The sequence below is a fragment of the Tupaia chinensis genome, unplaced genomic scaffold, assembly GCF_000334495.1.
Source record: "Tupaia chinensis unplaced genomic scaffold, TupChi_1.0 Scaffold143422_1, whole genome shotgun sequence".
NCBI lineage: Eukaryota > Metazoa > Chordata > Mammalia > Scandentia > Tupaiidae > Tupaia > Tupaia belangeri.
This window is the reverse complement of record NW_006203266.1, coordinates 84044-95886: the sequence shown is the minus strand read 5'-3', so window position 1 is coordinate 95886 and position 11843 is coordinate 84044. Positions and strand designations below refer to the sequence as shown.

Genomic DNA, 11843 nt, shown 5'->3' with positions numbered 1-11843 from the left:
TGCCATGTGGGAGTCCAGTGATTAACTACCATGCCCCTGCCAGCCCTGACGCTATTTCTTATGTTTCTCTAAAATTAGGCTTCTAATTATTCTTTAAGATATTTAGTTCATTTGAAAAACATATAAAAATATTCTAATTAATTATTTTTATTTTTCTCAGTATTATAAAAACCAATCTGGAACATGTTATAAAGGATATAGAAACACAGTAAACAGATGTGAATACCAGATACAGTATGTGTGAAAGAGTAGAGTCTAAAGAAAGACATTTAGAAGAAAAATAGAGAGGCAAAGCATTAATGGGACAAAGAAATGTGGTATTATCTGTTGAAGATAATTTCATAGTTTTATCAACTGGGTTAGGGAAAAATGTTCACATGTTGAAATATTCACTTTGTAAGCTAAATAATGTGATTGTATAAAAGAAAATGAAATTTTTTTTAAAAGGAAAAATAGTTTGAAAGTTGACAGAGGTTATTTAAGCCTACCTTCATATGTTCTACTTGCAGAAGGTCAGTCCCACATATATTAGGAAACTTCCATAAGGTTAAACCGAGTCACCATAGTAACCACCTCACTTTAGAAAATACCAATACATGTTTATCAGTAGGGATGTTGTGTGGCCTTCTCCTAAATTTCTTACTTAAGGGTTCAGTTTATGCTATCATCTCTCTGCCTCAATTTTTTTCCCTTTTTCTAGAAAAAAAGTACAGAAATACCAGAAGGGGAAACTTCTATTGCTAAAATAAATCATTACCTAGAAACATTGGTAATACATAATCCAATTTTTTACTGTTATTATCATAACAAAAGAACATCTAGATGGTCAAATTAACATCTACTGGCAAGTGATTTCTTTTCCCCAAACAAGAAATGTCTTTTGTATATCATATATACTTAGAAAAACAAAGGAACAATATAAGACTTTACTGTGTTCATGCTTTGGGACTCCACTGTCTTATTAATAAACAAATAATTATTCATTATTAAAAGGGTTGTAAATCCATACTGAAAAGTGAGAATAATATTTTAAAACACCTAAATAAAATAATATCATATCATATTAAAGAAAACAAATTCACTTACTTTCTACCACCTGGGTTTCCTAAATATTCATATAATTTTACATGAGCAAATTGATTTAGTAATTTATTTAATATCCTTTGTACTTACTAAACAAGTTTGCTGATTTAACTTTTTCAAGGATCTCAAGAATTATAGTTCTCCTTCTTTCAAGATTAGTAACATGTAATCCATGATGTTATTTATTTTTGATATTATAAAATTGTTGGAACATTTTACTCTATTACCATTAGTTCCTCCTGCTTTTTCTCTCTCACACGAGATTAGTGTGTAAGCACATTATGTCTGGACTGACTAGCAAAATCACCCTTTCTGTTAATGCACATATATTTATTAAGACATTTTGTTTGCACTTATAGAAATATTTTAAATAAATATTTTGAAATCTCATGATGTACATGTATAAAATCTAAGCAATATTTTCCCTTAAGCATCAGAGAATGTTTTCCTACAAGGTAGTAGATAATAAGAAATGCTTCTTCATATGTCACACAAATGAAATTTGACTTATTTTATCTGAGTCTTTATTATTGACTCAGGGGAATTCATTAAGTGAAAAAAAAAAAAGAGTGCCAAGGAGAAACATTATTAAAAGCTACATATGAATCATTGATGTTGGTTTTGTTACAAATACTAATAAGGAAGTATAAAAAACATAATTATAAATATGAATGAGGCAAATATGTAAACAAAATGTGATATTGAAAGTATAAGTATTTGATTTAGAATTTTATTTTTTTTAATGATTGTACAAGAAGCTCCCCCTTTTTTTCAGGAAGGTCAGGACCTATCTTTGAGGAGAGTTAGCATACTTGTATTTCTTGATTTGTGGCAATGCAGGAAAAAGATCACATTTATTAGAAAAACAATGAGATTAGAAAAACTGCTTTAAATGTCTGGTATAACTTGATAGTTTTTCAAAATGAACAATAAAAGAGACCTAAGAAAAGTTGAATCCCTGTACCTGTCCTATAAATTTATGGAACTCTTTCCAATATTCAATGACTAAAATTATAGCAGTATTTCTTAAAAGTTGCACTTATATGATCCAGTGGCATGCTGGTTAAGATTGTGGTTTCTAAATGGTTGATTACATGGTAGTTTGAGTGGCTTGGGAAACAAATCAAGTAGCTGTGCATGCCCCAAATACTGATGGGATTGAGAAATGGAGAAGGGGTTGCATCTGACCACACCCTATTTCTGGGGGTTCTCTCTCTCTCTTACTTTCTCTCTCTCTTACTCTGTATGTGTGTTTGTCTTTCTCCTGTGAGCATGCATGCGTTTCTCCAAATAGATATACATTGACATTTAGTTACTGAGCAACTATAGTGCATATTACGTACTAATCCCCTTGATTTTTAAATCATTCTCTATATGTAAGGCTTCCATTCTAACAATCAGCTATAAGATTGTTCTACCATTAACTGAACTGAGATCTTTTTGTTTGTTTGTTTTTGTAAAGTGAACTTATTATCTCAAAAGGATATCTTTTGACAAGTGACATTGGGTCCCATTTAGAATCCAGGTGTAACCCAAATAGTTAGAAGAATGTTTTGAGCTTTCTTTCTGTTTTGTTTTGTTTAATACCATATTTTTTAAAATGTATTTGAGATTGTATATGCTCATCAGAGAGAGACAGAAAGAGAAAGTGAGAAAGCACCCTCTAAAGGGGATGACCATGTTGCAATCCCTTCTCCTTCATTATTCTTCCCAGATTTGGAGCATACATGTACATGCACCCAGGTGTGTGGGCCACATACAGAATTCACCAGATTGACCAATACCACAACTAGGGACGTTTCAAACCAGAAGTCAGGACGATAAGTTACTGACTTCATCTTATGGGTGGTCTTTTTCTAAGATGTTGGAACAAAACTCTAAATTATAATAAGAATCTTACCCCTCATAATTTTCTATATTTATGATTACCTTTTTTACTGTGCAAGATAATCGTTTAATTAAGATTTTACAGTTAGTGACTTTTGTGGGTAACTTGCAAATTATCAGTCATTGCTTGGATTTATGTGAAATGATATATTTGCTATCTGTGAATTACCAAGAGCTTAAACCTATTCTTTCAATAGATTAAATGAAAAAGAAACCTTATATTTTAATTAGCTTGATTCAAGAGTGCTCTGGCTAAGGGGCATACTGAAAGGCATATTCAGTGGTAACCTTCTGATAATCATAATTGCACTCTTCTCCATGTGCTATAGTCTCTCAAATGTCTTAAATGTCATATACAACCATCTACAAAACTTCAAATGCTCTCTCTCTCTCTCTCTCTTGGTTGAATCAGCAAAAATTCTGAAAAATGTATGATAATAAGTAAAATGCTGTAATCCACAAGTAACACATTAGGACCAGAAACCTAGAAGAATGATAACAGAGTGGCATTAATGCCTTAGTTTTTGTTACATTCTCACTTTAGATGAGAGCCTGATCACAAGGACAAACTAGTTAAATGAAACATTAGAAGGCAATTGTTTTGGACTAAGTTCCTACTGTAGACCCCAACAAATGTGTCCAATATAGAGTCATTCTTGCCAAAATATCGTGTCATCAAACTAAAACTTTAAGAAAGCTGATGGAGTTCCAAAAACAGGAGAAAATCTCCTGAAAACAGGAGATTTAAGTATATCTAAGTCAGTGCTTTAAGGAAATAAAAACTATGCACAGTTGGTGGCTTTTCTAGGAATGAGCACTTGAAATAATTAAGACACTCCCTAAACTCATAACACAATCCCTTCTCCTCCAGTTTCCTCTTGGGATTTTGGACATGCATGTACATGTACGTGGCATGAGTTTCAAGCTGCTGGGTCCAGGACTCAGACAGCAGTGGACTACAAAGGAGTCCAGCAATGTAAACATTATGCCGTCTGCTGGTCCTGTATCTGACATTTCTTTTCTTTTTTTTTTCTTTTTTTTTGGAGAGGTTTTTGCTATAGGGTACTTGCATTAGTCAGAAAGACAGAGAGAGACAGAGAAACAGAAAGCAAGAAATTACCCCCCCAACACACAGGAGGGATGGCCATGCCACAATCCCTTCTCTTCCCTTCTCTCAGGATCTTGGGCACGCATGTACATGTGCCTGGTATGAATTTAAGCCACTGGGTCTGGGACTTGAACAACGGTCAACTACATGGGAGTCTAGCCACATAGCCATTACGACATGTGCTGGTCCCCCACGTCTGACATTTCTAAGTAGTGACTATTATTGGTAGTATGTCTACTTACTGAGTGTTGGCAATATTGTATTTCTTTCTTTATGTTATCTCCATTATGCCTGTTATGCTGGTATAAGAAATAAAAATAATTATGATTATTTTTCTGTTTGGTGTGATTTTGTAAGTTCTTAATGATATAAACATGCCTATTATTTTGTTTTCAATATATGTATTTGTATAATCTATTCCTCATAGAACACATATTTTTTTCCTTAATAGATATGCATGAGGCCAAGATCAAATCTTTCCCACTACTAAATCATCTCTTTAGTAGACACATATATGAATAAATAAATGAATGAGTAAAAGAATGCTATATATGAAAGGTATTTGAAACTACTTAGATCATAGGCACATGTTAGCTTTTAAGGTATTGGAAAGATTCCCTAAAAATCAAATTCCTCAGAAAAATGTCACTATCATAATTTTTTTTTGTATGTGAATGCTTCTGTTTCCCAGTATTAGCAATGAAGAATTGAGATGGAAATACTAAAAATTCTTTGATAGATGTTAAATATCTACATAGCAAATATTTTCATTACTTTGCAAATATTTAAAATCATTTTATAAATTTCACTTGTAGATTTCAGTAGTCTAGACATTTATAAAGTGATGAGACCAACAGATGGTGCAACGATTTCATTGCTGGACTCCCATATAGTTGACCTTGGTTTGGGGCCCAGACCCGGAAGGCTAATACACACGCACATGTGCAAACCCAAAATACTTAGAGGAGAATGGTGGAGAAGGGATTGTGGTGTGGCCATTATTGCCAGGGGGTTATTTCTCACTTTCTGTCTCTGTCTCTCTTTGTCTCTCTGACAAGTGCACACAACCTATAGCAAAAATCTCTCAAGAAAAAAAGAAAAAGAAAGAAAGGAATTTATAAAGTTCTTTGAACTTAAAATTTTTGAATTAACATCATTTGGGAGAACATACACGGACAATGAATGTTTGAAGCTGCAATTCTCACACAGTGTAGACATCATTTAGTGACTGATATATCTAGTCAAAATATTTGCTATTGAATTGATGTTCATATAGTTAAATTTATTGCAATAAATCCTAAATTTACTTTAGTATTTTCAATGCAGATAAAAGTAAAATTAGCAAGCATGAAATTTCACAAAATAAAAGTTTTTACATTTAAGATACATTGTGATAGACTCTGTTACCTCTAGGGACTTAATGTAATCAATAACCGAACCAAACATGTAGGCTCTGAAAATGTATTATCAGTATTTACTTGCAAATATTGCATAAATTATATCGGTTTAAAACTGTACTTAATTGTCACAGGAAAACATACGTGCCTTTAAGGACTTTTAAAACAGAATCAAAATATTTTTGCTATATCATACAATAGAGTTTGTCTTAAATAAACATATATTAATAGAAAATGTTGTAGGAAAAATAAATTTTACTGTATTTTTAAATGAGTTAGTAAATAATTTATTTGAAAACTTTGGTATAGAAGCTTGATAAATAACCTGGAAAAATGTCAAATTAAGTGTATGGTAAATTTTTAAAACTACACAAAAGCAGGCATACTAACAAAGATATATAAATATTTCAAGATTTTACTGAATTTGGTTTCTATATTATGCTTTATTATTAACAACAACAAAAAAAGTTTACTTGTTTGCAGAAAGCACTACTCTGTGGACCACGTCTTTGAAGGCTTGTTTCACTTGCTGATTCCTCAGAGTATAGATGAAGGGGTTCAGCATGGGGGCAACAGAGGTGTTAAGTATAGCTACTCCTTTGGTCAAGGATGCCTTCTCTTTAGCAGAGGGATTAGCATACATGAATATGCAGCTTCCATAAGAAATGGAAATAACAATCATGTGAGAGGAACAGGTGGAGAAAGCCTTTTTTCTCTGACTGGCAGATGGAATTCTCAAAATAGTCTTGATAATGTACAGGTAAGATAAAATCACCAATGCCAAAGTGAATAGCAAGGTAACCAAAGCAAAGTAAAAACCAATCACTTCGAGGAGCCGTGTATCTGAGCAAGATAGTTGTAACAGGGGAAAATAGTCACATGCAAAGTGATCGATGACATTGGAAGCACAGTAATCCAGCTGGAGGAGAAGCATCAGGGGTGGGAAAATGGTCAGAAACCCACCCAGCCAGGCACACAGCACAAGCAGGGTGCAGAGTTTCCTGCTCATGATGGTCGTGTAATGAAGGGGCTTGCAGATGGCAACATAGCGGTCATAGGACATGGCAGTCAGAATGTAAAACTCGGTCACCCCCATGAAGATAAAGAAAAAGAGTTGGGCTGCACAGTTGTTATAGGAAATGGTCTTATCCCTGGTGATGATAGCAGCCAGAAACCTGGGGATACATACAGTTGTAAATGAGATTTCCAAGAAGGAGAAGTTCCGGAGGAAGAAATACATAGGTGTCTGTAAATGGGCATCCACCAGGGTTAACGTGATGATAGCCAGGTTTCCAGTGATACTTAGTATATATGTGATGAATAGAAAGAGGAAAATCACAACCTGAAGGTCGGGATCATCAGAAAGGCCTAACAGGACAAACTCTGTGATCACTGTGTGGTTCATCTCTCTGTCACTTTCTCTTCTTTAAACGATATTTAGTTGGAAAGTGAGTTAAAGGGAGAAAATAATAGATATAATTTGTCATGATCAATGTCATCATCATTGGTACAATTTTCAAAGATCAATCGTCTACAACAATTTTGACTATCATCTTTTATTACATTTTAATACATATTTGTGAATCCAGTTTACTAGTTCTTTTATTTTTGGTGTGTCAGAAATCAGGATCTTCAAATAAAAGTTACATCATTGAAAAATGGTTAGTAAAATCAGTGATTCTTGCCCATGCCCAACTTATGCAAGTATCATCACCATTTTTGCTGAAATAATCACTTGAAACATGCATTTTTCTTTCTTTTTTCATCATGTGCTTATTAGGAGACTATCACCTAAAACAAAAAAATGGAAGATTTTAATCCAAGGTAAGAATGAAAACTAGAAGATTAAAATAACAAGCCATGAACTCTTTTAATGATACAAGAAAGTAATTAGTAATTTTCTCAGCTATAAGATATAGTTTAATTTTGGGAACCAGCAGGTGGCATGGTGGTTAAGGTGCTGGACACTCCCACATGGCTGACCATGGTTCAAGTCCTGGACCTGGTGGCTTATTAATTATTCATTTTATTTTAATATTAATATTTTGGTCTAACTATAAAAATAAGATAAAATTATATATATTATATATATATATATATATAGAGAGAGAGAGAGAGAGAGAATATATTTCCTATATGATAAACAACATATTATATTTTACCTACCAAATAAGGAACATTTTCAGTTTCTTACTTATTAGTTTATCTTATAATTCCACCAGCATCTTTAACATTTTGTGCTTTCTATGACTCCCTAAATATTTTTTTATGTAGACGTCTTTATTTTTTAGTGTAAGGAGACATATGCTTTTTATCTGTGTTTTATTTTATACTGAAGCACAAATTGGAAAATAACTTCTTACCTTAGATCTTGGCAGGTATGTCTCTCAGATTATAGCACAAAGCATTTTTCCGTTTGAGCATCTTCCCTCTTGACTTATTAAGCTTTATGAAGAAAAGTCTCATTTCCTTACAAATTTTTTGCCCCACATTTATCTTTTACATCAGAATCCTCGGCAATAAGGTCATAGAGAAATGTAGAGAAAAACCTCTCCATTCATCTTAACCTGCTCATTTAATATCCAGTTGTTCAAACACTGTGCTGGATATACTACTCTATAGAGTTGGTCTTCAAAAAATGGTTCAGCTTCTATATTTTAAATGGTCTAATTTCTGCTGTGAAGAATAGCTCATAAAATTATTGCATGTCTTCCAAAACTAGCAAAATTATCTATTGATGACAATATGTATGATAATATTTAATTGGAGCATTATATAGTGTATTCATGCTGGGAAAATTCCATTTTACAAGCTGTAATGATGAATAGTGATTGAATGTCTAAAAAATTTTTTTAAATCCACACCAGTGAAATATGACCTATATTTTTTCTCTATTTTATGATGGCAGAAGGAAAATATTTCAGAAAATAAAAAATGAAATGTAAGAAACTTTCTGGAGAAGTGGCAATATACTGTATTCTGCTTTAGTAATGTTCATTTAGGAGTTCAAGAAAGTAATATTTAAAGAGAGAACAGAAAAATATGACAATGTTGGATATTATGAGTATAGATGTTTAAATACAGTCTGGCTTCCCTCTGGTTGTAATTATACCTCAAATATCTGAAATCTGTGTGTCTTGATGTCAAAAGATTTAATCTCCAAGGAACAAAGCAAAGTCCAGACCACATCTCTGCTATATTACATACCATGGGATTTCTAGAAACTATCTTTGGATTTCTCAGTAGCCTGCAACTCTTCTCCATGGTGGATCTCCCTTGGGAATGCTTACATTCATTGTTCTTCCTTTCATGTCACAGAGGACCTAAAATACTTATATGAAGTATGTACTTCCATTAATCAAATTACTTAATACTTCATGCTTACTTAATATTTTATGAGTAATAAAAAATTATGAAATCTACTTTCTTAAAATCAGAAGTCTTCATCTGATTTGATATATAATCATCTTTTTTAAACATGAAGTTTTCTACTCATGCCTTTTTGTTTATCCTTAGGCTTTGTTAGGTTTTGAGAGATAAGAAGCAAAATGTTATTCCATAATTCTAATTTAAATAATTACATATATATATATACATATTGTTCATACAACTTTTAAAATATTCATTTTTTTTTTTTTTTTTTTTTTACCAGAGAGAGAGAGAGAGGGAAAGCAAACCACCAGGTCAAGGACTCAAAACCACAGTCGGCCCTACGGGAGTCCAGAGCCTTAAGCACCACATCACCAACTGGCCCTGGGAACACAATTTTTAAAAACCATTATTATGTATGTTAATTAAATTAACCCCATTACAAATAGGTAAGATTTAATTATAGTATCATATTTGTACATTTTATTGTTCATCTTGGCCTTTATGTATATTTATCTTTTTCAAAATCATTTAAATAAGTACCAGGTCAGCCCTGTAGTGTAGTGGTTAAGGGAGCTAGATCCCACAGGACTGACTAGTTCAAATCCTGGCTGCAGCAGCTTGAAACATGTGATGGGTGCCAAACGCTATCATGCCCCAAATCCTGACAGTATAGAGAAATGGAGGAAAAACAATTGAAGCATGACTGTACTTCACTGTGGCGGTGTTTCTCGCCGCCCCTCCTCCTCTTTCTCTTTCTTGATGTGCACATGTCCTTTCACAAAGAAGAAAGGAAAAGCACCACAAAATGTTACATTTTAATTTATGTACATTTCTGATTACTGAATTATATTTTCTTAATGTCATTCTTCATGTTTCTTTAATACTTTGACAATAAAAACATACCTAATTAGAAAATATTAAGCTATATTGGGGCCAGTAGGTAGCCTCGTGGTCAAGACACTGGATTCCTTCATGGCCTACTGTGGTTGAAGTCCTGGATCTGGTGGCCTGCTTTCTCATTTCATTTTCTCTCTCTTTATCTCACTCTGTCTTTCTCTGGTGAGTGCATGTGTCCTGAGCAAATTAAAAAATAATAATAATATGATAAATAAAATTACATAATTATTTAAAATAATTCTGTCTAAAAATTTAAAAAATAAGCTATATATTTGATGTATAATTGTGTATACTAAAAGTACACAATACATAATAAGAATTATCCAACATAATGGAGATATTATAACATTATAACATAATAATATAAGCATTTTAATAAACAACTAAATATGCATTAATGTGTAAATATAAAATCATGAATTTATGTAAACAAATATTTTATTTTATTTTTTGCAGCTTTTGAATTATGTTTTATAAATGAAAATTATATATATTTAAGGTGTACAATGTGATGTTTTGATGCACGTATACCTTGTGTATTGAAGTCATATCATTTAGTCATCAGGGACCAGCAGTTAGCGTAATGGCTATGTCTCTGGACTCCCATGTAATCAACTGCGGTTCAAGTCCCGGACTCTGTGGCTTAAACTCACTCTGGGCGCTTGTGCGTGCGTGCTCAAGCTCCCAAGAGGAGAATGGAGGAGAAGGGATTGTGGCGTGGTCATCCCCCTTTGGGGGTGATTTCTCACTTTCTGTCTCTCTGTCTCTCTCTTTCTTTCTGGTGAGTGCACGTGCCCTATAGCAAAAACCTCTCAAAAAAAAAAAAAAAATTAGTCATCAAATGAAACTACATCACAATTGGCATGGGAGGTGATTTGGAAATTACTTTATTACAATAAGGAAGCATTTAGTAAAGAAACATTTTGGCAGATATGACTACATTATAGGGAGAAATGCTCTATTTCACTTAACTCTTATTGATCAACTTTGCAGGAATACTACAAATGATGTTCTACTTTTACCATAAGAGTGTAATCAATAAGCAGCAAAATTCAATTATTATTCAGGAAGACCAAGAGCAGTAGTGCCTAACTTTATTCCATTCTCATCTTATTGATTTCCTGTAGATTCTATTTAGATTTAAAGGCTTAACTTAAATTCAGATTTTCTGTTGATTTGTTTACAAGACTGATTCCAGAAAGGGAGTTTTATGCTTCCAACACAGATGCATGTTTAGTTGACTTCAAAAAAAAAATTAAAAAAAGTTTTGTAGCCATTAGTGATCAACAGCTGGACTCACTAGTTCAATATGTGCCACACAATGGTGATATCCTAAGTTGATCAGTTACCATTTGTTCGCTCATCATTAGAGCTCATACAAGAAGCCCAGATGAAGCTTGCTTTGTTTCCTATTCAGTATTCATTATTCAAATCCCGGTTCTAGTTGGTTGAAAAACATGCTGTGTACATGTCTGTACATGTGTGCCCACATTCTTAACATGACGGGAAAACGGAGAAGTGAGGTGCAGTGACCACGCCCTATTGAGGACTTTCTTTTTTCTCACTCCACACATCTGTCTCTTTCTGTCAAACTGCACCACCCCTTTGGCAATTGAAAAAGAAAAAAAAAAATCACTCATCTAATTAATTACTGTTGAGAGTTGACTCACATGCTGCCATCAGGTGTAGTGCTCTATTTTATGTTGTATTCTAGCCTGGATATTACCTAGGTTATTATTTTTGCTTCATATAATATATTTTCCTACTGTATTGACTTTACAAAATGTACTCATATACTTGGACTGAATTACCTCTATTGAGTAAATTTTAAGTGAAGATTATGTAAAGGAAACTGTATTTTATGTTTATATATATTTATTCATATATATATACATATACACATATATATAAATAACCTTATAAAACATATTTTAAAAATAATTTGCTTAAATTTTTTGTATGATTTATATTTTTTTATTTTTTTTATTTTTTGGAGAGATTTTCACTATAGGGCGTGTGGGCTCGCCAGACAGACAGAGAGAGACATAGAGACAGAAAGCGAGAAATCACCTCCCAGTGGGGATGGTCACGCCACAATC

The 11843-nt window shown here is 33.0% G+C and overlaps 1 protein-coding gene across 1 annotated transcript; it reads right to left on the bottom strand.

Annotated features, from left to right (window-relative positions):
- Nucleotides 1-5944: 5944 nt before the first annotated feature.
- Nucleotides 5945-6889, bottom strand: LOC102479968 (olfactory receptor 6C3). Its single transcript, XM_006163869.2, has one exon. The coding sequence runs from the start codon at nt 6878-6880 to the stop codon at nt 5945-5947; it is 936 nt and encodes a 311-aa protein (XP_006163931.1). The 5' UTR covers nt 6881-6889.
- Between the last annotated feature and the right edge of the window lie 4954 nt (nt 6890-11843).

Coding starts and splice junctions, on each gene's coding strand:
- LOC102479968 (XM_006163869.2), bottom strand. CDS start 6,880: ATGAACCACACAGTGATCACAGAGTTTGTCCTGTTAGGCCTTTCTGAT.